This window comes from Mauremys mutica, chromosome 9 (assembly GCF_020497125.1).
Source record: "Mauremys mutica isolate MM-2020 ecotype Southern chromosome 9, ASM2049712v1, whole genome shotgun sequence".
NCBI classification, from domain to species: Eukaryota; Metazoa; Chordata; order Testudines; family Geoemydidae; genus Mauremys; species Mauremys mutica.
This window is the reverse complement of record NC_059080.1, coordinates 91540456-91568304: the sequence shown is the minus strand read 5'-3', so window position 1 is coordinate 91568304 and position 27849 is coordinate 91540456. Positions and strand designations below refer to the sequence as shown.

The 27849-nt window shown below is 39.1% G+C and overlaps 1 protein-coding gene across 1 annotated transcript in view; it reads right to left on the bottom strand.

Moving 5' to 3' along the window:
- Positions 1–3810: 3810 nt before the first annotated feature.
- Positions 3811–27849, bottom strand: part of NLGN1 (neuroligin 1) — a 468962-nt gene continuing 444923 nt past the window's right edge. Inside the window, exons 6-8 of the mRNA XM_045031370.1 lie at positions 14186–14371; positions 8306–9095; positions 3811–7110 (exon numbers count right to left, since the gene is read on the bottom strand). Coding sequence (XP_044887305.1) covers positions 6288–7110; positions 8306–9095; positions 14186–14371 — 1799 coding nt within the window. The 3' untranslated portion in view covers positions 3811–6287. The remainder of the gene's footprint in view (positions 7111–8305; positions 9096–14185; positions 14372–27849) is intronic.

The window sequence follows — 27849 nt, the reverse complement described above, 5'->3', positions numbered from 1 at the left end:
GCAGTAAATGTGCCCAATGGCCTGTGATGGGATGTTAGATGGGCTGGGATCTGAGTTACTACAGAGAATTCTTTCCTGGGTGTCTGGCTGGTGAGTCTTGCCCACATGCTCAGGGTTTAGCTGATCGCCATATTTGGGGTGGGGAAGGAATTTTCCTCCAGGGCAGATTGGCAGAAGCCCTGGGAGTTTTTCACCTTCCTCTGCAGCATGGGGCACAGGCCACTTGCTGGAAGATTCTCTGCACCTTGAAGTACTTAAACCATGATATGAGGACTTCAATGGCTCAGACACAGGTTTGACACAGGAATGGGTGGGTGAGATTCTGTGGCCTGCATTGTGCAGGAGGTCAGACTAGATGATCATAATGGTCCCTTCTGACCTTACAGTCTATGATTCTATGATTCTATAAATTTCTCATCCTCAGAGCTGCAGAGAAAACCCTACGTGCTCCAACCCCAGAAAGCAAATAAAAAGAAGTTAAATATATTATTTTTTTAAATCTCATGATTTTTGAATGCTTGGGATTGCTGGTGCTGTAGTTTATACTGTATACTGACATCAGTGTTCATTTGGAGCTACTTCATTGACTCTAAATTTACATTAGTGTAAAAGACAGTAGAATTTAACTCAACAGTATGTCTTGTTTCATTTACTGTTCAAATAATGAGAGGTGGACAATGGGTGAAGAAATAACAATGAAACACAGAGGGTTAGATCTTCAGATGGGGTAAAATATTATAGGCTCAATAACTTCAACTGAGCTACAACGATTTACACAAGTTGAGGATCTGGCCCATATTGACTATATGCAGAAATGTCTTTCAGCACAATTTTTGTTTAATTGTCATATTGAAAAATATGGTTTAGCCAACACACTCTCTGTAACAGCTTCATTTGCTGAGATGTTATGCTTGTCAGAATGTCGTTAAACGTAGAGGGCCTCTCTTGTTTGGACAATCATACAAATGATGGCAGGCACATTTTATAGCACAGCTAACTATTTGATTGCATTCATAAATCCAGCAGTCATATGCACTTGCAATTATTTTGGGGGCAAGGGGAATTGGAGGGTGAGATAAGCCATGATGAACACTGAGGGCCTGGGGGCAGATCTTCAGCTGGTATAAATTTGTCATAGATCCACTGAAGTCAATGGGGCTATTATGATTTACAGCAGTTGTGGCTCTGTCCCCTAACAGTAGGAATGCAGAATCAGATGCAAACTCCACCTCTGTACTTAATACATGCACTTATCCTTGAATTGTCTCCACACTGGGTGAGCAGATAATACTCTCTGTTTACATGCTTTGAAGGTCTGTGACTTACAACATATTCATCAAAATACAACTGATGTATATAATGGCCCAGAAAACATATTTATAAACATACTATGACTAATTAATTTTTACACCATTCTCAAAATTCCTGTGCTATTTTGTCTTTGTTTAAACTACTGTTTCTAGTTACCATATGACATTAACCTGTAGAGTCTCATCATAGCTTGACTGAAGTCATCAAAAGCTTTCACATTGATGAGAAGGGGCAGGAAGATTAGGTCCTCAGTGGGCCTTAATTTACCATTTTAAACATTATACTTAATTTTTTGTTAGTAGATAAAATATAGTAAACATTCTAAATCAACTTTATTTTTTCATATATGCATGAATTATCAGGGTTATTTGGTTACTACTTAAGACAATGAAGATCGAGTTAGTTGCACATCAACATTTTGGAAGTTGGTCATCTATCAGTCCAAGGTGATTTTATAATTTTTTTCCCTCCAAACGTATTTAATCAGTTAGTGTTTAGCATTCTTACCCTACACGATGCCTTTAAATCAGGTTTCAGCTGGATCTGCCAATATGAAATCAATTATGCAACAGTATTAAAAAAAAAGACAAAAAGGAACCTCATGTTCTGCTTGTGGTTAATTCATTGATTCTTCTGTATAATTCTATTGGACCCTTTATCAAATGCAGCTAATTTCTGGCTTGCATACAAATACAGTGAGGTGCCAGAACTAAATCAAATCAAAATGCTTAAGAGAAAGAATCAACTTCAGCAGTGTGTGTGTGTTTCAAACAGTCAGATTTCTTTGAAGACCTCAGAGGGACAGCTGACTCACGGACTGTTATCGTTTCAAGAGGAAAATAGGTATAACCCTATTTGAAGAAAGTCCCTTAGTTTATTGAATTAAAAAAAAAGCCAAAACAATTGCTGCAATTGACAAGATAGCTGAATGAATGATAACAAAACTCCAGCAGGGAAATGACTATTAATTTAATTTATGTGGGAGCATGTTTTTGCAATAATGACCAAATTATCTAATGTTCACTTACATTAAAAAGCAATAGTCCATAACAAATCATTACTAGAAAAGGAGGGATGAGGGACAGGGGAAAGGCCAATACTTTGAATTAATACCATAGAAGAAAACAAGTTACTAACATCAAAGAACCACCATGATGTTTTACAGCTTCCTAACAATTCCAGTTCTATTTTGTCTCTTCAGAATATTTCAGTGAAACTCGCAAGAGAAATCTCAGCAATTTTTATGCAGTGGTGTTTAAAGCTGTAACATGTTTATTTGTTAGGCTTCTTTTCACCCTGTTTTTATTGCATATCAATATTTATTTGAGGTTCAGTTAACCAAAAATATACAGTAAGAATCCATTTCTGAATACATTTAATAACAACAGCACTAACTCCGATGCTGTCTTATAGAAGAGTATGTTTAGCAATCTTAATTCCATGCTCTGTAAGTCTTCACTGGATACAGTATACTATATATGGCCTACTGAGATACTATTAAGCAAAATGTGTTTCAATTTGCTTTATTTCCATATGCAATGTCAGCACTGCCTTCTCTGTGTATAAACTACGCATCCAAGACTAGATATAAAGTAGCATATGTCTATAGTTTTAATAGAAAACGAATGGGGAAAAGAGACATTGATTCCATAGTTTTTTCCTCAAAATAATCAAATATTTTTTCTTAAAAAGTCTGCAAACATATTTACAAAAATGGGAAAGCAGCAAATACAGGCTTTTCATATTTTTGCTGTACTTCCAAATACTAATATCCTAATTGCACTGGAAATCTGCTCCAATGAACAGTACACAAAATAAAATATCACACTCCATTTGGCTTCTCATTGTCTATTTTGAAAAAAAAAATAACCAGACAAATATCTCTTTTAAAAACAACAAAAGTGAATTCCATAAAGCATAACCATCAAAAATACTCCAAAATGTTTCTTACATTTGTGAGTATTTTCAGCTTTAAAAAACAGTTTGTGGCCTTCATTCATGCTATAAAATGTGGGAAATCCTCTTACTTTCAGAAAACTAGCCGCTGAACTGTAATTATAAAGTAGCAACTAAAATTGTATTCACAGTTTCTGCATCATGTGAATTTTTGAACAGGAAAATGTTATAAAATTTGCATTGCTGCCTTGATCTTTCACATTTGTGGTATTATTGGCTGACAGAAAAGAAAAAGTGTATTGTCATGCTTGGTTTACCTCAATCATTTATTTCTGAACTAATAAAAGTAAACAATTACCAGATACTAAATATAGAGATACTGTATATAGATATAGATATGGCCACCATTAAATTATAGTAGAAAATTATTTTTGAGTTTGATAAAGTTAAGAAAAGCACATGAAATCATATTTTGTGTATATCTTGTTTTATGGCCATTCATGGTTTTGTTTGTTTTGTTTTGTTTCATTAACATAGCAAAATACAATCTTCCTATTAAACAATAATTATCAGATGGCAGACAATTCTTTTTATTGGTTTACATTGGCAGGTCACAGTCTAAAAGCACAACCACATCAGGCAGAAATTGCACATAGACCATCCTGGATTTTGAAGACTTCAATCTTTATGCTTCTACCAGAAATGCTCCTTTTAAAACCGGGGATGATAAGCTATATTATATTAATTGCTAGTGGATATTTTTTTATTAGTTTATCTAAAGAAAATGACTGAAACTGCAGTGGTTTTTGTTGTTATTTTGTTTTCAGTGGCACTTTTGAAGTCTGTATTTGATGTTCTTAAACACACTTAGAAGGGTACGTTTCTAGTAAAATCATTTTATGAAAGTTTAATCACCCTCACAGTGTGAACTAGGTGAGTTTCATTTAATGGAATACTGCATATTTATCTGTTCCTTGACATTTCTAAATTTGATGTATGTATTTTTAATTCTTACTTCTGGCTGAAAAATTATGGCAAGTTAGTGGGTAGTGGTAATTAATGTAATACTGCGACATCATACATTCACAAATGTCATGATTCTTATAAGGAACTGTTTTAGATAGGACTGGCCTGTAAATATGCAGTTGTATTATCTGTAGAAGGCATATCCATGTCTTCAAAAACCAGACTAGTCTTAAGAAATGACTCTTTATTTGAGACAGTTACCATTACTTCATTAAAAAATGACAAAACAGCAATAAACATTTTAGCTCTTTAATGAGCAAAGATCAGATCTCTTAGCATTGGAATAATACTTGTTATCCAGATTATCTTTATTTCACTCAGTGACCAGTAATATGGCCAAGAAGTACAAAGTAATTTTCCATCAAGTAGTATACAATTTTTTTTGTGTGTGTAATAAGCTTTCGTTCTTGAAAAAGAGTAACTGAAAAGAAATGTTTCTGTTACTGCAGTTAGTTTGTCAGAGAGAGTTCTTTGCATTATCTTACAAACTATCAAAATTGCTAGTAATTTGAAAAAATGTAAAAAAAAATCACATAACTTTAGTCTAATAGAAATATAGTACAGGTAAGAGAAAGTATTTATCAGGGATGTGCTCTTAAGTCCATCTCATTTTTTTATATAAATGTACATCTGATTACATATACAAACATTTTGAAAGGACCGTGATATACCGTTTCTGGAAAACAACAGGGGAATGAAGAGTTTCTTGTGATTTTAGAACATTCATTTAAAATCACACAAACAAATGTAAGATTCAGGTTTTAAAATTTCCATTCGTTGGCTCTCTCCATCCTTATAGACCCTCTCTATCTACATTTGCACTCTATAGAGATCTCATCCAGTGAATTCACTTGAATGGCAAGGATAATGTATAGCAAAAAGGGAAATAACTTTACATTAAAATATTAGCAGTAAACTTTGTCACATGCACCATGAGTTAAAACAATAACAGAGCTGTAATCAGAGTGGCAATGTTGGGGCATCTTTATACTGCAAAATATCCTTGCAATTAAATCTTTGGACACACTTTATCTTACCAATATGAACTAAATATTTTGTAACTAAACCACGGCAAATTATAAATCCTTCATCAAAGAGGTTCCATTAAGGTTATAGTTCTATAAATTATTTAGGTGGAAACAAAAGAGAACATTAAAAACACAGAAAGATATTTTTCCCTCTGGGATTCACTGAGCGAGTGTTCACCATTATATACCTAGAATACCATCAAATACCTTTAAGAACTACTGTAATTCCTTCTATTACTGAAGCTACTGTGAATTATTTTACTGTAATTACTTTTGCCCCTTTAAAATAATCTTCTTTAGGTTGTGCCAATTGATGGAGGAAGCTTCTATTAAAAACTCCAATGGGATGAGAAGAATTTTAATTACGGCTTAATCAGCAGCACAGCCACCAAGCATATAAATTATCATGCACATCGTGCTAAAAATATCCAGTTTCCTTTATTCCCACAACTTTTATACTGACAGCACTTATGTGATAATGTTGTACCTGCCAGGCTTTAAAACTTCTTTGTTTGGCTGGCAGATTTCAGCATGAGCCCCTTACTAAGGCCTTAACAGCATTGGTGCTTTGTGTACTTATCCAAATATGTAAATATGGACTACACAATAAAACAGTTCCAAATAAAAATTGGTGAAAATTATCTGACATTCCATTAGTGTGTCCCTTGTGCATATTTATAGATTATTTTTAATTTCAGTCAGAGTTCTTTTCTGTTTGTGTTGCACATGCCTAATTCCATTATGTAACTTAAATCTTCAAAAAATTAATAGTTGAATGTGAATGAAAAAGTATCATTCAGGACAATTGCCTCAAGCAATTGCAAAGTGTTTTTTTAAAGTTCATTTGTATATATGTACAATTCATTTTTTTTCAAAACCCCAAAAGTTCTTGATATGTATATTCACATAATATTCCTCCATATTTAAATAGTAAGAGTCTTGTAGGTTGAAAGCCAAGTAATCTTCATTAATGTCACCTACTGTAATCCATCAAAAAAAAAATAAAGTTTGTTTCATCTTGTCTGGCTATACCCTGGTTGTTGAATGTGAATGGGGGTGGGGATGTGGGTGGGGCAGAGTATTATTCTGTCCTCCAGTAAAGGTATTGAATGTGTGTAGGGGCTGAATCCCCGGTATAGTGTTGGGAATCATTGTAATGGTGTTGGGTGTCATTAAGGGAATATCATCAGGAGACCTTCTCATAGCTAGTGTGTAGTCTGGGGGACAGGCGGTCCGAAGAACCACCTCATGTGGATGGATGGACTCACATTCATGATCCAAGTCAGTGTGCTTCATTTGGAGGGACATTATCTCCTCTTCTTGTGCATGGGCAAGATCATTGGTAGTAGTACGCTGTGGGCTACATCTCCTATGAACATCATGTCTCCTCTTGTCCTTTTTGTAGTACAATGCTGCAAAGGCCAGAATGTTTAGGAATAGCAACGATGCTCCAACTGCAATAGTAACGCTCAACTCTGTGGAATAGTCCCTTTGATCCACTGAAAATGGACTTGGTTGTTGTTTGGGATCATCTTGTTTGGCTGTAGGAAAGGCTGAAGTAACAGGTATAGAATTTTTCCTTGTTGGTCTGAAAGTAATATCAGTTGATGGCACTTTAGTTGTGGTCGAGGTATACTGTGAAATGTCATTAAGATTGTGCAGATGAGGTACCAGTTCCAGCCACAGGTTCACTTTATTGGCCCTGTAATGTTCCTTCACTCGTGGTTTTAATCCAATGTGAAGATACAGTTGGTCTTTTTGAGAGTATCTGGTCCATGCTACTTCCTCAAAACGATTGGGTTTAGTATGAATGAATTTTGTATCTTGTGGGACTGGTTGATTTGGGTCACTAGAATAAAAAAAAAAGCTGAGATGTAAAGTCTGCATTTCAAAAGCAATTATAAAATTAAGATTTGATATTGCATTTTAACATTTATTTGGGGGAAGGAGGGGAAGGGCAGTGAAAGTAGTGTTCATGGAATTGCAGGCCTAATAGCAGTTAGAGCCAACACAATGCAAGTGGACACTGCAAGCTTCCCCAGTGACCTTTGTACCCAAACCCCAGTCAGTATCTAGCATCCCAGTCCTTTTCTCTCAAGGAAAAATTGTCAACAGTATTATACTTTGGTACTAGTGATGTAGATTAATGCCAACTAGAGACTAGGATGAGGGGTCACAAACCTTGTTTTTATTTGTAACTTAAATCACAGCCTCTGAATTCAGGTCTTCAGAGGTGAAAGGGCAGTGTGTTAACTCAGTATAGCACACATTCACTGAAAGCCCAACGGAGTGCGGGGAAGTGATACAAGATCAGTCCTCGGTACCTCTCAAGTGCTAGTCCATGGATCTTACTTTCATAAATGCCTATTCATTTGAATAAGTGGACATCATTTTAAGACTCAATCTTCCATGTGCTGTAATGTTGGTGGCATTTTGCGTTCTTTATAATCAAAATACCGCCACTACTGGAGTACAGTCAAATATTGTGGTTTGTTAAACGATGATCTGTTTTTAATGATGTGCACTTTATAACTGCCATACGTGATCTCAGTATGTTCCTTATTCACTGTAATACATGTTACAATTCCTTACACAGTGGTCAGATTAAAAAAATTGAAAGTTCCAACAGAACTCCCTATTTTAAGTACAGAGAATCTCTCTCAAAGTATCAGAATCTTACAAAGCACAATGAACTTTTAAAGGCCAACTACAGTACTATGAAAAAGCTAAATATTAGATTGAAAAAGATAAAAATATCAGGGAAGCTGCTTTCTGTAGCCCTTCTTTTTTATGTACGAAGTATTTATCACACTGTTATGTATAGAACAGTCACATGGACAGTTTCCCCATGTGTTAACAGAATATGCAATTTTTAATTGAACTGAGAGATATTAAAAACATATAACTCTCAACCTAATCCTGCAACCCTTATTCACATAAATACTCCTTCCTGGCCCAAGTATTTCCTACAGAAGTCCATAGGAAAGGATTGCTGGATCAAGTCCTTAATTTATATATGAGATTACTCTCTATCTAGTACTCACCCAGTTTTTGCAAAGTTTGTCCAGTATGTCATCACCACTGCGCTTAGCATGACATCATTTTTGGAGAAATTACAGGGAAATAATTCAGTAGGACCAATCATAGGGATTCCCAGTACATAAGGAACCTCATCTCCATGGGCTGCATCTGCCCAAGCAGGTACCTGATCTGTTTGGCAATGATGGTAGAAGGCATAGAAGTATGTAGGCGATCCAAAATTCGAGTGAAGATCTGCTGTAGCCACTGCTGGTGCAACCCACTGGTGATCAGTAAATAAAGCTAGCAGTGTTTTCCTTCTGGTCTCCGGATTGTGTCGGTCTGCCCAGTCGGTATACATAAATTTAATAGTTTCTCTCAATATATCTTTGCCTTCAGGGTATCCATATAAGTTATCGACAAAATTGGAAACAGCAAAGTCAAAATCACTAGCTGATATGCCATCTTCGCTATCAACTATATTTTCAACAAATTTTAAACCTTCCCCTTGGTTAACTCCCAACATTATGTCATAGTTCAGGAATTCTCCTTGTTCCATCAATATCTGAGGATCATCTGGTATCACATCACCATCAATTACTGGTCCAAAGGCTATGTGGTATCGTGCTGGTTGAATGTCCTGGTCCACAAGTTCTCTATAAGGCTTCTTCTGCAGACACTCTACCAATTCTACAGTGTCTGACATGTTGCAACCAACTTTTGTAGCCAACATCCTGGCATATTTTGCAGGTTGGAAACTAACTGCCCAGCTGGAGAGAGCTGTTCCACTTTGAGCTATTGCTCTTTGAAAAAGTCCTGTGGGGGGAAAATATTTAAAAAGTACTGAGGTGACATTTATAAGCATGTAGCTGTTTAATGTTTAGATTAGGTAGGTGGGACAATAGGAAATCTTTTACCTTTATTAAAAAAATTCCTAATAAATAAATGCAGTACAGAAGGTAAAATCTGCTTGTTGCTGTATCCACATCTAACGTGTACAAAAAAATGCACATATGTATATAAATCCTAGACCAATAGATGAGTAAAACTCATGCAAATACCAATTTATAGCAACCAAGGATCTGGCCCTGAGTAACTCAGGAAGCTGAAAGAGTGGGAGAAATTGTCTGATGCCATATCTTGTTCAAGATAACACCGTTTGCTTTGAAAAACTCATAATACTAAAATTATTTTATTAGGTTGGAGGAAAAGCCAGTCATGCCCTGCAACTGATTGATTTCTTAGATATTGTTCAAGTCATCGGCACTTGCATGTGTGTGACCATGTTTTAAATGGAAGACTGAATAGGACTTAGTATGCTGTTTTTATAGACTCTGTTTAGGATTGAACTTGGCTTGAGATGTACACGGCTTCTCAATTGGGTATTATAACAAATTGTATATTCTGAAGCCATACAAAGTACTGGCCAGCATTCCTAACTCATTTATCTAAGAGTCAAGATCCTTTCTTGTAAAAGGTCCTATTTTTAATTAAGGTTTATGGTGGTCACATTTAAATAAAAAAGGAAAATGATACATTTTACACTGAATATCCTAAAATATTGCTTTGTGACTTAGAAATTTAAACATATACTCAGGTATTCATTTATGAGAGATGGGGTGGATGGGGGAGATTCTGCTGTCACCTATACTTGTGTACACCTGAAGTAATTACTCTGGATTACTCTGGTGTTACTGAGAGTAGAATCCGGACCAAAAGCTCTGCTCACAAATATACAAAGCCTTGTTTGAATTGATCTTTTTTTTGTTTTAACTTTTAAGTATCTTTGTCCACATCATGGGTGAAATCCTGACCCCACCAAAGTCAGGAGTTTTGCCAATGATTTCAGTGGGGACGGGATTTCTTCCCAGCTCTAAGCCATGGCTCATGTACTAGGTGTGTGTGAAAGGGTCTGATGAGGAATTCTGGCCTGAAGGGGTAAAACTAGAGTGGCTAATCCCATATATTTTGTACTCCCCTCTGTGTTGGGCCATGGCATCACTCTACCCCTTCCCCGTACCCTTCGGGGAGGTTAGCTCTACTTCCAACAGGAATTTTCAGTCTGGCCCCTGTACAATGAAGTGGGAATGGATCTTCTACTCCATACTCCTAGCAAATCATAATTTAGTCCATATTAGGCAATATATTTTACCTTTCTTGCTAATGAGTTTTAAAGTATTAAAACTTTTGTCTGCATCACCACAGAAGTCCTACAACTGAAGGACAACAAACAATTTGCAATAATGCAGTCTCTTTGTGCAGTCTTTTGGAAAATATTTTGTAATCCGACCTATATTTATTTCATAGCTAACTATAATTTATGCAAAATGCCCTTTGATATATACACATTACACTAACATAAAGCATATTTGGCCAAAATTTGCTTTTATTTACACCAGTACAAATCTGGAGTAATTCTAGTGACATCAGTAAAGTTACCAAGGATTTGCAGTAGGGCAGTGTTTCCCAAACTTGGGATGCTGCTTGTGTAGGGAAAGCCCCTGGCGGACTAGGCCAGTTTGTTTACCTGCGTGTCCGCAGGTCCAGCCAATCGCGGCTCTCACTAGCCGCGATTCACTGCTCCAGGCCAGTGGGGGCTACTGGAAGTGGCACGGGCCAAGGGACATACTGGCCACCGCTTTCAGCAGCTCCCATTGGCCTGGAGCAGCGAACCACGGCCAGTGGGAGCCACGATCGGCCGGACCTGTGGACGCGGCAGGTAAACAAACTGGCCCGGCCCGCCAAGGGCTTTCCCTACACAAGCGGCGTCCCAAGTTTGGGAAACACTTCAGTAGGGTAACTGAAGGCAACTTCTGAAGGCAACATCTGACCCTCTATCATTGATTTACACAAATAAAATATGTTTGGGGCACACTCTGCTGATCAGCCAGTAGACCTCCAGCGAACAGGAGTTGCACCTGCTTAACTCATCTCAGAATTTGGCTCTTTAAAAATACAAATTATGGCCTTCATCTCGCAACATGATGTGCAGGTCGACTCAGGCACTGCACAGAGCCTGAGTCAGGGACTACCTGAATCACATTGCAGGATCAGAACCATAATCAAATGCTAGTTTGAATCAATTGCTTCATGAAAACATTTAAAAAAAAGATCTTTTGGGAGTTTTAAAATCCTTGAAGATTATAACAGGACCAATCCCTGAGGTCCTTACTCAGTCTCTACTCTGCCCTTACTCAGGCAAAACTTTCATTGTAGCAGAATCTGGATGTAGACTGAAATATGTGGCTCAAGAGCATCTCTAGATTCATCAAATGAGTCATAACTGAGTTTTGCCTGAGAAAGGGCTGAGTAAAAACAAAGCAGAACCTCAGAATTAAAGGCTTAGAAAATACAATATTTATAGGGCCAGGTATTCAGCTGATGTAAATCAGCTTGAAGTCAATGGATCTACAGTGATTTATACCAGCTGAAGATCTGGCCAGTAGAATATATGCAGCATAATACCAAATTGAATTTTTCACTAGGATGTAATTCTTAATGCAACGTGGCTTTACGTTATGTGCATACTCTGTAAATCTCTTTTTTTAATTGTTTAGAATTATTTTCTATACCAATGAGAGAAAGAGTCAGTTACACGGTAAGAAAATGCTGATATAAACACGATAGCTTGTTAAATGGCACATAAAAGGCCAGATTACGTTAAAAGTCGTCAAGTCCTCTAGCCAGAAAGTTCAATTCAGTTACTTTAAAGAAATACTTCTGTTGAACCATGTTAGTGAAAAATGGATGACAGCGAGAAAAGTAATTTTCATACTGTAACTGATTTCTGCCAGCAGCAATGTACAGTAAAGGAAGTGAACTAGATTTCTATCAGGAAATATTCACACTCATGGCTCCAGGGGCTGTAGGCTGATATTAAAATGACATTAATGCATAATGGGCCATACTTTGCTATCGTTTGTATGTCACGGTCCCACTGAGGTAAATAATAATTTGCGTTTATTCGTCCACAGATTTTGAAGTACTTTACCGAGATGGATAAGCACTACGGTTCCCATTTTGCATATGGGGTAGCTGAAGCAACTTATTTAAGATCTTCATCTTGCAATGTGCTGAGTGTCTCCTGACCCCTGCAGAATGCTCTGTTCAGTGGGGGATGAGAGCACTCAAGTACGCACTCAGCATATAGTAAATGGGCTTGTGCTTTTGACAACATTTTATAGTGTTACAACATGACTGTGTAGAGTTAGCTGACAAGATGCAGATCATGACTGACTGGTCATTTCAGATAAAAGCATATAGAGTTCAGCATTACATCAGCTACTTGTAATTAAACCAAAGGTTCAGTCATTGGCAGAGAATGGAAACCAGGTTTCCTGACTCTTAGCCCCATCCTCAATCCACTATGCCACAGATGACCTGCACTGTGAGCTCTGCAGAAACACTGATGGCATGAAATGAACCAGAGATTACACATGGTTATGGGCACTATGCTTAGGCTAAGTTCTGACTGGCTTAAAATGCCATTTTACAAAACATGTCACAGGTTAACATGCAAAAGATCTATATAATTGTGAGTGTCAAATTTATACGTGGATTCTACACTTCTGCTTCAAGGTATATCAAGTATTAAAGTGGTCTTTGGCTGGAAATGGTTTACAATTATTTTTTTGAAATAATAAAAAGAATAATGATTTTAAAAAATTTAAAAAATAATTTTTAAAATTAAACCCACCAGCCTAGGAATCTATTTTCCACGATAGTATTGTTTACATAATAGAGAATTGGCCTGATTCTTCTCCCATTTACATCACAGTAAGGCCAGATCCAAAAGCTCACTGACACTTAGTGGGAATCTTTCCATTGACTTCAATAGGTTTTGGATCAGGTGCTCAATCAGAAGTAAATTCTACTGATGTCAGTGGAGTTACTCCAGTACGAGTGTACAATCAGGCCCTCCAGGGAGTTCACCAATGTAAATCAGAGGAAAATCAGGCCTTATGTGTCTCTCCAGACTCCATCAACAAGGGTTTTCTGTCATCTGCCTGCTAAGTCTAGACAATATAGCATACATACATGTGAAACGGATAATGACAGGCTGGAGTAAGAAAAACAATGTGATCAAAAAGCAGTGGCGATGCAAATGAGAAAAAAAGTGTGTGAAATTCTAGTGCCAAAAGGGAAGGTAAAAAAGTATTTTGGCCTCAAACAACATGTTTGTAATTTCCTGCTGTCTGCCTTAACTTAACTAGAGAAAAGGTGTTAAGTTATGGAATAGAAAAAACATATATAGGCAAAAAAAAAATTAATTTATGACCTTGATGCTTTGACAATTTTGGCTCATGCATGCAAAACATTCAAACATTCTTTTCTCATAAGACAGCAAGTGAAATTCATGCAGTTTCAGACAAAAGATTTCTGAACTAGGCACTTTTTTCCTTCCCACTAGATAATACTGTTAAGCATTTCAGCCATTAGCTTGAAAACAGGAACCATGTCGTTTTATTTTTCTTTAAATCCTGCTCCTCATGAGAAACTAAACATGCCTTTGATGACTGATTGAATATAGTCAACCTCATCGACTGTGAGCATCTGTGACTGGTTTTCCAAAGAGGACACCCTTAGGTAGGAAAGAAAAGAGACAAAAATGATGTGCTGTGCATGTGCTGTTCAGAAGTCTGTTGCAAAAGTGTTTCTACAAAGCTCCACAGGAAACAGAAAGAAAGCCACCCCAAATTTAAACGTGCACAGAAGAGTTGAGGGTAAGGCAGCTATTATAGCCTTTTAAAAGCCAGATTATTATTCAGTTGAACTCAGCAGTCCATAGAAACAGAGAGAGAAATACAGAGCATCACATAGTAGTAATGGTGGTGGCATGCAGACACCAAAATTGTCAATATTTGCAACCTGCATAATACCTTTGGTTGAATTGCTCCAACGGTTACCTTCAGAATAATGGGATAAAGTCAACAGATTGACGCATGAACCGCCTGCACCGGATCCAAAAACAGTTATTCTTAATGGGTCACCACCAAAGAACCCAATATTTTCACTAGTCCATCGCAACGCCTGGATTAGATCAAGGAGGCCATAGTTTCCTTTTGCTGCTTGATCCCCAGTACTCAAGAAACCTGCAAATATAAAGGAAAAAGAGAAAAGGTTTAGCATAGGCTCCTCAGATTATGCTTGTTGCACTGTTATCTTTTCAGTAATGCTTCAAATGTAAATGGAGCTAAGTACTATGTAAATACATAATTTTTTATATCCACTTGGCAATAATTTACAAGTGATTCATCCTTGCTACAGTAAATCCTTTGCTGTTCATTGTAATATTAACCATGATAAATGAATGTGAGAATTGTGTAGGTACAATACAGGATAATATGCTCATTGTAGTACAAGACTGGGAATAAGTCAGTAAGGACCTATGGCTTTGAAATGTAATAAATTGAGAATAAAATCTTTGGGGAAGGGACCAAGTTTTCGGTATGTGAGCAGTGCCTTTCTCATTGTGGGCACTATTGGAATTCAACTAAAGAAAAATAACAACACATACATGTGAACAGAACACCACAAAATTTGTAAGGCCAAATGTGCAGCCTGCGAATGTGTGTGTTAAAAGGACTGTGTCTGCAAAACTCGGCACATGCCTGTTTTGCAGCAATTTATGTAAGCATAGGAATCAGCTGGGCACCCAGCTACCCAATTTGCATATGCAGATATGAGTTTGGTGCATGCCAGAGGGGTGACTGTTCAATTTTGCAATCCATTGATTGTGGTGTAAGTACTCCCTGTATTACCACATTGCCTCCTTTTCCCCTCTTTTCTCTCGCATTCGCTTTACGCCCCTAAAGATTCAATTTATGTCAGAGGACAGGCTGAGCTGTACAACCTGAGTGACTCTCCTACTCCCTGAGCTCCAACCCACATCCATTAACTTGGGTTAACTGAGTCTGCATTAAAGGATACACAAGGCAATTTGAGCTGCTCTAGTAACCGCTTAGCATTAAATAGATAGAAACTTAGATGTAAACCAGGGAGCACATAACTTGTTTCCTCATAGTCAGATTGGGAATTGTATCAGGTGGAGAAATGAGTGCTTTTCCTGTAGTCAGCACAGGAACTTTGGTTTTTTGTTTATTAAAGACTTGTTATCATTAGGCAGCTGACCTTAAAAGCTGAACAATAAACACATCAGAGAAAAGCCCCTCTTGGTTTTTATCTTGGACCCCATGGGTCCTGTTGGCCTCATGTCCAGATTATAAAGTCTTTTGAGCAAAAGTTTAAATAATATCAGCATTTTAAGGAAAACCAAAAGCCTCCACTTGTGTATGAAACTGATTTCACGCACACGAAATGGACAATGTAACAGCCTTTCAATGAGTGCCCTGTAGAGAAGCACCACCATTAAAACAATTATCTCCACAGGAACTAAATATAAGCGGTTCCTTTGTTCTACTTAAAGTTACACTAATTTAACTCTCCTTTGATGCAGAGATCACCACGCTAAACAAAAAAGTTTACAGCAGTTTTCCAGAAGAAAGCATACAATTCTCTTACAAACCTATTCACTCACGCTGTCACATCAACAGCAATACTTGCAGCTCTTAAGACTTAAATTCAGAATGATAACTGGGTATGATATTGATGGGGAAGGAAGAAAAAAGATTCCTTATTTATAACAGCTAGTTACTATGTCCTTTTAAAAAAAATATCCCTTTTGGTACTCAAAATACCAGGGTATAAACAGGGAGAAGCTGAATTTATGGACTCAGTTGCATAGATAGAGAGAGACGACCATTTACTCTGGAAGTCAACAGGACAGTAACTGCAGAAATACAGAACACAACATGTAGTAAGAGCTAAGAGAGGAGGATCAGGCGTTATTGTAACTGATGCACCTTTGCAGAGAGAAATGGATACAAATTCAAGAGAAGAAAGGAATATTTCTTCTCTTAATGCATAGCAACATTAAGGCCATGATTTCAAGCTTTGTGATAAAGGACTTGATTCCACTCCCGCTGAAGTCAATTAAAAGACTCCCACTGACTTCAATGGCATTGGAACAGGTCCAGAGTTAGGCACCTAAATACAAGTGTTCTGATGTACAGAGGGGCTGAGCACACTGAAGTAAATGTGAGCTGGTATGTCCAGCCTCTCTGAAAAAGGGGTCATTTTTTTTATATAATGTGCCAAATTTTAGGCACCCAAGTGTGAACTCTTAATCCTGAAGGGTGTGACAAGATATTTGATTCAGAGTTGTACATTCACTTGGCTTCTACTGAACAAGAACTACGATACATTTAGACCAAAGTATTGATCTTCATCTGCAGCCAAATAACATTTGCCCAGCATGGGCTGGGGGAGGAGGTGACAAGATAAGAAGGCCTCATTCCACCTTTTGGACATTCAGCTACTGCTCCTCTTCTCTTTATGCTCAATGCCCTATTGGCAGCCTTTCCCTTTCAACAGGTCCTCTCCCCCACCCCCTTTTTTCATTCTTTCACTTCTATTCATCTCTCACACACCTTCCGAATATCAAATCCCCTCCTTCTCAGGAGGAAAGTCATAAACTGTAGCTCTTGCAATCGGCATGTGAATAACACACTGGTCAGTAGTCCTCTGTGCACTCTATCCACAGAAGATGCGAATCTGTTACAGACCCCCAGCTACAGATGACGCTTCTTCACTCAAGCTTTCGAGCTTCACGCTTTTAGCTCTACTGCTCTAGTGTTGGCTGGGAATTTGGATCATCCCTTAGCCTGTTCTTTAAAAGTTTCATTTGGATACTATCAATAAACTTTGTGTAAGAGAGACAGATACGACTCTGAGCTTGCAGATGTAGATCTTCACCTGCTAGACCAATAATAAAAGCAGAAGCACAATCAGATTAAATAATATAATCTTTCGAGAGGCCAGCAGTCCACTATTTTTTATTACTATTATTTTTAGACTGCAAAACAAGCAAAACTTTTATTTAAAACCAGTAACACTGTTCAGACTAGATTGCACTACGCAAAATGGGAAACAACATTTAATTCTTATTGGGGTGGGTGAAATTTTCAGACTGCTCTTGATGATCAAATGGAGATCATAGAATCATAGATTATTAGGGTTGGAAGGGACCTCAGGAGATCATCTAGTCCAACCCCCTGCTCAAAGCAGGGCCAATCCCCAAATGGCCTCCTCAAGGATTGAACTCACAACCCTGGGTTTAGCAGGCCAATGCTCAAACCACTGAGCTATCCCTCCCCCCAAAAAATAATAATATCAGGGTTGGAAGGGACCTCAGGAAGTCATCTAGTCCAACCCCCTGCTCAGTGCAGGACTAATCCCCAGACAGATTTTTTACCTCAGTTCCCTAAATGGCCCCCTCAAGGATTGAACTCACAACCCTGGGTTTAGCAGGCCAATGCTCAAACCACTGAGCGATCCCTCCCCCCATGCTCTATTTGCCCCGTCTTTTTCCTATTGTGGGATGACAACAGCAAGTTATGTATAATAGGAAAAGAAGTACTAGACTAAATTCTGCACACAGTTATACCACAGGAAATCTGGAGTCACTCCAGTGACTTAATGACTGGTGACTGAAGGCAGACTTTGGTCCACGGTACCTAACTGATATGTTCTTTTTTTGTCAGATGATGCCTAATCACTGTTACTAGTTTGTATTACTAAAATTCTGCAGTAACAAACAAATATTTATAATACACAGGACTATTGTTTATTGCTCTAGTCTAGTGTTCAGTCAAATGCACTCACGTTCATTCTTAGAGACCTTCCCCAACTGTAAACTGCATGGAAAGCTAATTGGCCTTGTGGCAGAGAGATCTGAGCTATGCTACATTTAGAGATACATTTGTTTTAGGTCAGTGCTGAGCTTTATTGCCCAGGGAGGGAACAGGCTAGTGGGATAAAGTGCTAGGCCAGCAGTTCTCCAGTGTTAAGACCTAATATACCACATCTAATTGGCATATTTTGTTCAGTGTAGATAGAATGGATTCCTAGTCTCAGATTTAAATTTTTTATTAAGGCTAACGTTAAAAATATATATATAATACATAGGTGGAGAATAGAGTGTCTGTACATCTGGGCATAGTGCTTAGATTATACATAAATACAAAGTTTGTTTTTAAAAGTCATATGATACATGTAGTACATAATCAGCAATAACCCAAATTTAGGTGAATAAATTTAACAATACAGTTTAGATATTAGAATCCGAATACTTGGGTACATCACTCATGAAAAGTTGTACAAAGATTTGGTTGTGGAAAGCAAAATATATCAATGAGTGGAGATTGTCCCTCAGTAATTGTGCGTTTAGGGTAGGTTGTCCATTTAGAAGACATAATCCATGAGGAAAGTATTTCAATTACTTTCCTGACTGTGCTTCTCATCAGCACTCCAGCTCATCCCTCCCGGTATTGCCAGTGTCCAGTGATGTGTTCTATGTAGATGTCCCTCGACCACCTGATGGCATCTGACACCATGAGTTGCTGCATCAGCCAAACATAGTGTTGATCGATTCTGCATTCTTTCCACACTCGCTCGCTACTTGGGTCCCATGTGCCCAAGGCTCCAACAATCATAGCTGCACTTCCTACGTCGCTTGTCCCAATTCCCATGGCGGATGGCTCCATTCAGTGGAAAGTAGTTGAGCCGGGCCTTGTGGATGAACCTCCAGTCAGCAAATGGGGTGAAGCTGCCCCCAGGGAGGAAGTGGTTGCTGGTGACACCTCGAACGCTGCCCTCCCTCCCACTGGCCCTTGTCCGGCTTATGCTTCAGGTTTTCCACAAACTGGCAGTGAAAGGTTCTAGCTTTACAGCATGGTTCTAGCTTTACACTTTAAATCAACCAGCATTCATAAGAAAACCATCATACTTAGAACATTCAGCTGCATAACTCAGCAGAACACTGCCAGGTGCCAAGAAAGGGCAAAAATAATCTAGGATACTTTAGATGCTCATGGAGAGGCCCCGGGAGGGAGAAATAATTAATATTAATTTATTATTGTTTTGTGTTATAACTCATTACAATTCTGTGTGTGTGTGCAGGAGGGAATGGGTGCTGATGTCATGACCTGACATCTTCCCACCTCCCAATAGCATAGGAGCCAAACTGAACCGGCGACTGAGACTACATGCAAAGTCCCCACACACCAGAGAAGTTTTGGTCCCTGCAAATAATTTTCTTTAGGACTACTGAGGCATGGTGTAAATGAAGATGGTAGAAAAGAAAGGCTCATAAAGGTTTGTAACTAGCTGCGCTTTCTTTCTAACCTGTGTGGAGCCTAAAAACAGTAAGATCTGGGAGGTACCAGTGGCTTTAAGGAAATATAATTCCCGTGTTTAAGGAAATTATAGAGTTCTGTGGTTGAGCAAGCCAGGAAATTGCGCCCAGCCCAGTTGCGTAGCCAGGTTTTAAGTATAGGGGGAAAAAAGGCGCCCTTCCTTGGCTCCTCCTCTGGCCACACACCCCTGACTCCTCCCGTTTCCCCCCCACCAGATTAACCCCAGGGCCAGCTCTGGACTCCTGCGGGCTTCCCAGGGGTGCGGATACCCTCCCATCCTCAGGAGAGTCTCTCTTGCCCAGCATGCTCTGCAGGTGTCCCCTGCTGGGCTGTGCCACCCGGCCTCACCTGCAGGGTCCTGTACCCTGCACCCCAGGCTCCAGGCTCCTGTGCCGCACCAAGGCCCCAAGTCCAGATAGCATGGCCTACGCCCCTGCCCTGGGGCCCGGCCCTGGGGAGCCCCTTGCACGGACCCCCCAGTGCAAGGCACCGGACCCCCACCGCTCATCTTCCGTCCTGTGCCGCTGCCTGTCCCCAGCCTGCTCCTAGCGCTCGGTGCGCTCCACACGGGGCTCGCCAGCCAGGCGACCTTAAAGATGCAGGGGCCCTTTCACCTCCCCTGCCACATTAGCAAGGGGTGGGGAACACTTGGCCGCTGAGCACTGAGCCACCGCCGCAGAAGGTGGCTGCGGCAATGTTGGGGCCGCGCTGAGCGTGGGGCGCGATGGCCGAGGAGCCGGCCCCCTCGCTCCTCCGGCCGCACCTGCCGCCCCCTCCATGGCTCCTCTAGCCATGCTGCCACCAGCGCTGGCCCGGCAGGCACCGCTTCTGCACCTGCCGCCCCCCCTCCCCCCGCATGGCTCCTCCGGCTGTGCTGCCGCCAGTACCGGCCCGGCAGGCGCCGCTTTTTGAAAACATACTAAGGGGAAGCGGCTGCTTCCCCTGAACCCCGCTAGCTACACTACTGACCCAGCCCCTCTTTTGATTGGATTATAGACAGTTAATGAGCTGTCAGTCTAGAACAGGCAGCACACGGAGTATAAGAATGACCGACATAGGCTATGGGAATCAAAGGCAAACTGGCCAAAGGCCTTCCTTAAATGGCAGAACTTTGGGATAAGGAAACAGTTATGTCACTGTCTACACTGGGCTCCAATTAATGAGTTTTCCCTCTCTTTTCCTGAATGTGCTTCAGTCTTTGTGGTCTCATACAGGTTCTGATGTTGAACAGACCAGCAGTAGTGGTTCAGAAAGATTTTGCTGTGCCCAAGTGATCCCAGACCATTTGCCGGCAAAATGGAGGGTTGGTTCACATTGGAGGTAGGAGGATTCTGATGAGGGAGGCAGGCTGGTTCGAGGGGCTAAAACACTAGCTTGTGGAACCCCATGCCCTATTCTGTATTTCCTGTGCAGCAAAATGGGAGGCAGCTGTCACTGTCCGTAAGAGCAAGTGATGAGCTGCAGAAGACCAATATGCTGGTTAAGCGCTGAGGCAAACCTCTGGTGCTATGAGAATTCACATCAAGCCCTGAACCTCATTCTAAAATACAAAAATCCTGGAAAAAATAAAGCAGAACCCATTTCCTAGAGTTAAAGAATCCTTTGCAAAAAGACTCACTGAGAGCAGAAAAGGAAACATCTACTGTCCACCACAAGGGCAGAGATTTGGAGAATACATGTTCGGTTCAGCTAGAGAGGAGAGCTTTCCATTTAAAAAAAGAAAAAGAAAAACGGAAGAATCAGTATTATACTAATAATTTTGCCTCCATTCCATTGGATTCGATAAATTATGACTTATGTCCCAAGCACTAGATCCGATGGAGAAAAATATCTTGTATCTCCTCAGTAAGAATTACATTGGCTGACTTCCATGTCTACATAAGACAGATAGATATTGATGTTGACTTTGATGACATGAAACATTTCTACCTCATTTTTCAGAATCATAAGATGTCTGTTAATATTACCAGCTGTTCATGCATTTTTGTTTGTGTGCATCGTTAGCAGCATGGCTCAGAAGCATGCAAACTGTGAGGAAGTCAGAGAAATGACTGATAAGACAGAGGGGGGCATTTTTTATTTTTAGTGAAGAATGGCTCAAAGTGATTCAACTCACCCCTTTCTATGGCTCCACACACAGCACTTGCTCACTAGAAAAACTTTAAAACAACACGGAATGGGGCAAATTCAGACCTGTGGTGTGAGTGGGCGAAATTCATATTTGCATCAATGTACTATGTATACCAAGGTAGAGTCTGTCTTAATACGTTTTTATTTAAAGTTTTTCATCTTCTGTATCCCAGAAAGCAATACGATAGATACCATTAGCTCAGTGCCTTTCCCAGGTTTTTGCCCTAGTTCAGGACAAAAGGCTTACTGTTTAATCTCCTTGAACTATCCACCATTAGCACAGTGCCTGTGCAGGCAAGTATCTAATCTATCAATCTGTCCGTGGTATTTCTACGGTGCTGATCTCTACAGTATCTAAGTACCAAGTACGGAAATGTAGAGTCCTAGGGTTCCCCTTAGTGAACACTGCTTTTCGTCTCCTATACCGTCAGCTTTTGTACACTTTGAAAATAAAGAATCAATTCAATGACACACTTTAAAAAAAAACAGTGGAGGAAGGCTTCTGCAAAAAGGTGAGTTTTGCATTATATTCCGAAAGTGATCAGATGTGGGCTCATTCTGAATCCCTCTGGTACATGGTTCCATAAATAAGTATCTCCCACTAAGAACGCCCCTGCCTTCAGCATCAAGAGCCTTGTGCAATATCAGCCTGAGCAATCACTGTGGTGGATTCTGGAGGGAGTATCTATGCTCGGATCTGTTGACTCCAATGGAGTTACCACCAAGGATGAGTGTGGCCTTTTGGGCTTAGGAGGGAGGTTCATTAAACTTGGGCAACCTCCTTTGAGTTGCAGAGCAGCTAGACAAATGGGCACAGCTAAGCGCCAAGACCTGGGATTTGCATAACACACTTTTCCCCATAGATTGACCTACTGCTCAAACACATAGTTGTACATAGGGGATGGGCAAGTTCTAGGGATCATCATACTGCTCTGCCATTGGGCTTCCCCCCACCCCTCTTCCCTTTCATTGGCCGGCTGATGGTGGTGTTGGTTTGTTTTGGTTTTGGTTTGTGATTGTTGATTTGTTAAATGCTGCAATGATTGGCCAGCTTTTTCCCCTCACCCACTGGTGGGAGGTTGCTGAAAATGTGTTTTGCCCTTTCTGCTCTTGTTTTTACAGGAGATTTTTAACGTGGTTGGGGAGGAGGAGTAAGATAATAAGAGAGTCACGGAAGTGCAAAGAATGATTAGAGTGCATTATTCTAAAGTTTGACTTGTTTTGAACATTCCCATTAACACAATGGGGTGGGGGGTGACAAGCCTTCCAAGAATCTGGGCGAGAAGATGCATATGTCCCATTTCATTTTCTACTTGCACGCCTCTTGGCAGGGAATCAAGATTGGCAAGACTCCCCTCTGAAGATTTCCAAGAGCACGTTATAAGTCCAATAAACCTGAACAACTGATCTAACAATGATAATGAATGGTTAAAAAAAGTCTTACTTGACAGCAGCAGTTATCTGGTAGAGGTATACAAGGTAGACACATTGCTACAAAAATATAACAGAAGACGCTTTATAAAAACAGTTGCCCACACTGCTTGGGTTGTTTAAAGGAATTACACTTTGGCCTTGTGACTTTCAATTCACCCCATCCATTTGTGTATGTGTTATAATCAGATGTGCCTTGTCATGTTAGTGCTTATATAGCTCCATAAAGTTAAATGTTATGCTTTTATTTACTGAAAGTAAATATTAACTGCAGATGTGCAGAAACATCATATGTGGTGAGGAGGGGAAAGGTAGATCTGCACCTCAAATTATCTTCTGCACACCCCGCAGGTATCAAGTTGTTCAGTGAAAAGATTTTGGCGTTGATACCTCTTATCAGAATTTAATACTAATTACAAACTACAAATATGTGTGTGTTGCCCTTTAAAGTGTAGTTATCGAGTTGGAAGTGTGAAATAACTAAAATGTATGTAATGTGATGAAATTTAAATAACACATTTGTTTTTATTCTGGGCATCTATCTTCAATTCACACCAACTAACCCTCTGTATTTATTAGGTGAGCTGCAGTGCTATGAACATTACCATATATGTGATATTCATGAAATAAAGAATACGGTATCTCACTTTGCTGACACTGCCACATATTTTAGAACAGGCAGACTATCCTTAATGTTAATAGCATATTTTACTAATGGAGAAGGGATAAAGCAGCTAGAAAACTAGGAATCACAATATTGAAAAAGTAGAAAGAGAGCATAAAACATAAAATGAATTTTAAAAAGTCTTCTTCCACAGTCAGGTGTCTACAACACATATCAGGTTCCAGATCTTATAAACAAGTCTTCTGAAAATGTTGCTCCAATTTACATCTTGCATCAAATGCATTTTATACACAGAAGACATTGTGATTGTAATACAAGTGGAGAGTCTTCCTAGTTCTGTAGATTCATGCTAAATACATACAGATTACAAGTAGGTGAATGATTTAAGAACTGCGGGATTTTATTTCAGTTCTGTGAGATGTGCCAAAAACAGACTAAATCATTATATGTTTTAGTGTTAATAAGCAGATACATTCTTTACTGACTGTCAAAGATGGAATGGACACTGACAGTACTCACAATTACATAGCAGGCTGCATCTTGAAGGATCACATAAGCTGCTCTAGAGATACTAATTTCATTTTGGATTTGTAAGTAGAAAATGAGATTAATAAATCAGCATGGAGACCTGGGTCGCCATTATACCTGGGCACACGGCAGGATACATGATAATTCTATTACGTTTATTGCTGTTTGCAAAATACGTATCAATGAACAGATATGGATTCTATGTAGCTGTTCAGCAAACCATGTATGTGAAAATATTTCAATCTCTGAATTGTATGTAAACATTCACCTTGAATATGTATTTTAATTATTCATTGTGTGTCAATTAAGTCATATGGTCTTGTTTATGCTCTGCAATTTAATGACTGAAATGTTATAAACTGGGGGCAAGTATCTTTCAGATAAATAGGCCATGCCCTTGCTTGTAGGTGATTAGAAGATTTGGCGCAAAGAACAGCCATTACCCAACAGTTATTGTAATAAAAATCTATCCCTATAAAAGTTCATGGAAAGGTGAATGGAAAGGGGTGTGAACATGGCGGACTTGAAAAATGTTTTGGACTCCAAAAAGATATCCTAGTATTCACACAGAGCCTTACTCAGCCTGTAAATACTAGGAAACAGTTCAGCTATTTTATCTACATCTTTTCAGTTTTGCTTTTGGAAGAACAGTATTGAAAAGTTAAGCTTACGAACAATAAGCCATATTGTGAGCAATGCAAAGCAACTGCACTAACTCATTAACTTACTGGACCCTAACATACTGCAGCTGGGAGGTAGGATTTCTCAACAAGTCCAATATTCAGCACTACTGCACCAGTAGTTGACCTCAGGAAATCCCCATTCCTGCTGCCAAAACAACAATTTGCAGAATGTAATCAGCTAATTGCAAAAGGTCCCCATTCTAAATATAGGTGCTTACAAGAAAACCTTACCCTTTTGGCTCAGCCTAGCATTCTGAAAGTACTCATGGAGAAAAGCATGGCGTTGAATTAATTCTCATCTGTGTTTTTACAAATTATAAGATGAGTAGTGTTGGTGGGATAGGCGAGGGGTCACAAAAATGCTACAGCTGTGGGGGTCTTTGAAACAACAAAAAGAAATTCCACCTCCTTTGGGTTTTATTCTTCGTTTTCTTTTAGTGCAAAGGGTTACACAAAAAAGCCCAAGTCACTGGAGTCCTTTAAAACAAAGAAACTTCCTCTCCTTTGGATCTTAGGTTTGGTCTACACTGAAAAGTTATATTACCATAGCTTCCTTGGTCAGGGTTATGAATAAAACCCTACTCCTGACCGAAACAACTATGCCAACAAACCCCCCTAGTGTGGATGCGGCTATGTCAATGGAAGAGTGCTCCACAGTAAATAAAACAGTAACAACGCTCTCATAACCCAATGTCTCTGAAAACCTTAATAAAAATAAAACCAATAGTTCCTATGAGACAACATGGCCCAAAGCAAATCCTAATAGCAGGGTAATGTGTACAATATAAAAAAAATCAATCATATACCAATCCTTTGGAACACAGACCACCCCTAAACTAAACACAGCCCCAACCAACCCCCTAAAAATAAACCACCAACTCACAAACATAATGGGTGAGATTTGTAGTGCTGGTCTACCTCTCCTCCCATAAAGTTAAGGGGGAGTTTTACTTTCAATGGGAGCAGAATTAAGCCAATGTTCTTAGGACATTTGAAAATCCCACCTGAAATATTTTCAGGATGCCATATTTTGTCCCTTTTCTATTTAGTGGGAGAAAACAGTTTCCTTGAAGAAGGCTTTACCTCTTTTTCTTTCATAATTATATCATGGTTGCCCCACTATTCCAATCCTATCAATCTCAAATACCAAGATGTGGTGTTAGCCAGTACACGGAACATTGAATCAAATGCCTAGCCCTGGCATATTGAATAGCATCAGAATCAATTTTCAATGGCAAAAATGGAATTATGGCATATTACATATTGACAGAATTATACATGAAGGACTGGGACCTTCAGACCTTACTGGATATTATTGGGCAGCACAACTATGAGCCATGATAGCTTGGTGTAATGGAGAATATCAGTAAACACTGGATAGACATGGAGTCAAAAGCCTTCTCGACTCTATAAGGTCAAGAATCTTTATAATAAAAGAGCCGAGATCTGCTGAAAAAGTCTCCCTTCCCATCCAGCTGTTTCTTTTACCTTAAAAATGTGTGACAAAATGAGGTTCTTATTCTATAATCTGATCCATGCGGAAAGACCCCTTAAAAATATTGGGAAATAAAATCAGTTTTGAGAAGAGACCAGAAAATAATGCAAATTTTTGCACTTGCCAAGAATTTTAATTTTTATGAAATTTCAGCTTTTGCAGAGAAAATTTTCCCAAATGAAAAATGATAGGTTGACAGAGCTCTATGGTTAGAAAATGCTGTGGATGATGGGATTTTAGGCCAAATTTTTCAGCATAAGGTGCCTAAAGAGAGGCACTTACATTCATATTTAGGCCGCCTGATTCAGCCCCAGCTCCCACTGACCATAAATTGAAAATGTTAACTTTATTTTATTGTGTAATGGGACAGTTAATTACACATGTGACTGCTTAGAATGTGCATTGATCCAGTTTAGATTTGCTTAGTAATGTCTTTAAATTGAAAATTTCTGCCAATCTCTGCAGGGCTGCAGAACATTTTTTTCCCCATATTAAGCCATGAAATAATCTTGGCTTTGTAGTGGCTGATCTGGTTGTTTGTTAATATGGATTTTGGTTAGTATTAATCACTTCTGGAAACTTTTGAAAATGCATATGGATCGATGAGAGGGTGAAATGGAGATTGACACTTTTGGTGGTCATTCTTATAACAATGGTCTAAAAATGTGATGAACAAGCCACTTCCAGGTTCTTTGATACAACAGTAACTCAACATTGAGAGGCTCTGTGAGGAAGATCCAATGTTAGTATATAACCTTATAAGTCAGATTTGAAGAAAGGGAGGTCAGGAATCTGCCTGCAAAAATGTGTCTGCAATTACTGTAATAGCATGCACAAATGTATTTAGATACCTAAATAGCCATGGGAATGTGCAATCATCCAACTGAGGTCCGAAATTCAGGTGCTAATGTGAACCTCAGTGTTTGCTTTTTGAAAATGTTGACATACTCCAGCTATATTACCATGAGTTAAATAATCAAGTTAAAAATAAAGACGTAAGCATCTCTTTTTAAAAATTATGTCTGGTTAAATTATCCTATATGTGATGTTGCACCCCATAATGCTTTATAGAAATATGATTATGAGTGTAAATATGACATAACTGGAATATGTTTTATGCTAGATATGCCATGTAACATATCTTTGCAAAGGTTCTGATCTACTGAATATATTCTTCCTATTTGTATGCATGTATCATTTTTATACTTGAAGTTATGAATATTGGCTATATATTTGGTCAGCTTCCTGAGAAAGGACAATTCTCAGTAAATGCCCAATCAAGAAACACTTAACTGACAATGGACTTTGGGAGATGCCAATCCACATCTGAGCTTCCCTGGGAATGTTCAAACTAACATGTAAACAATGGCGTCGGCCTGCAAAAAGCTGAATCATTCATAGACGTGACTTGCCCACGTGGCTA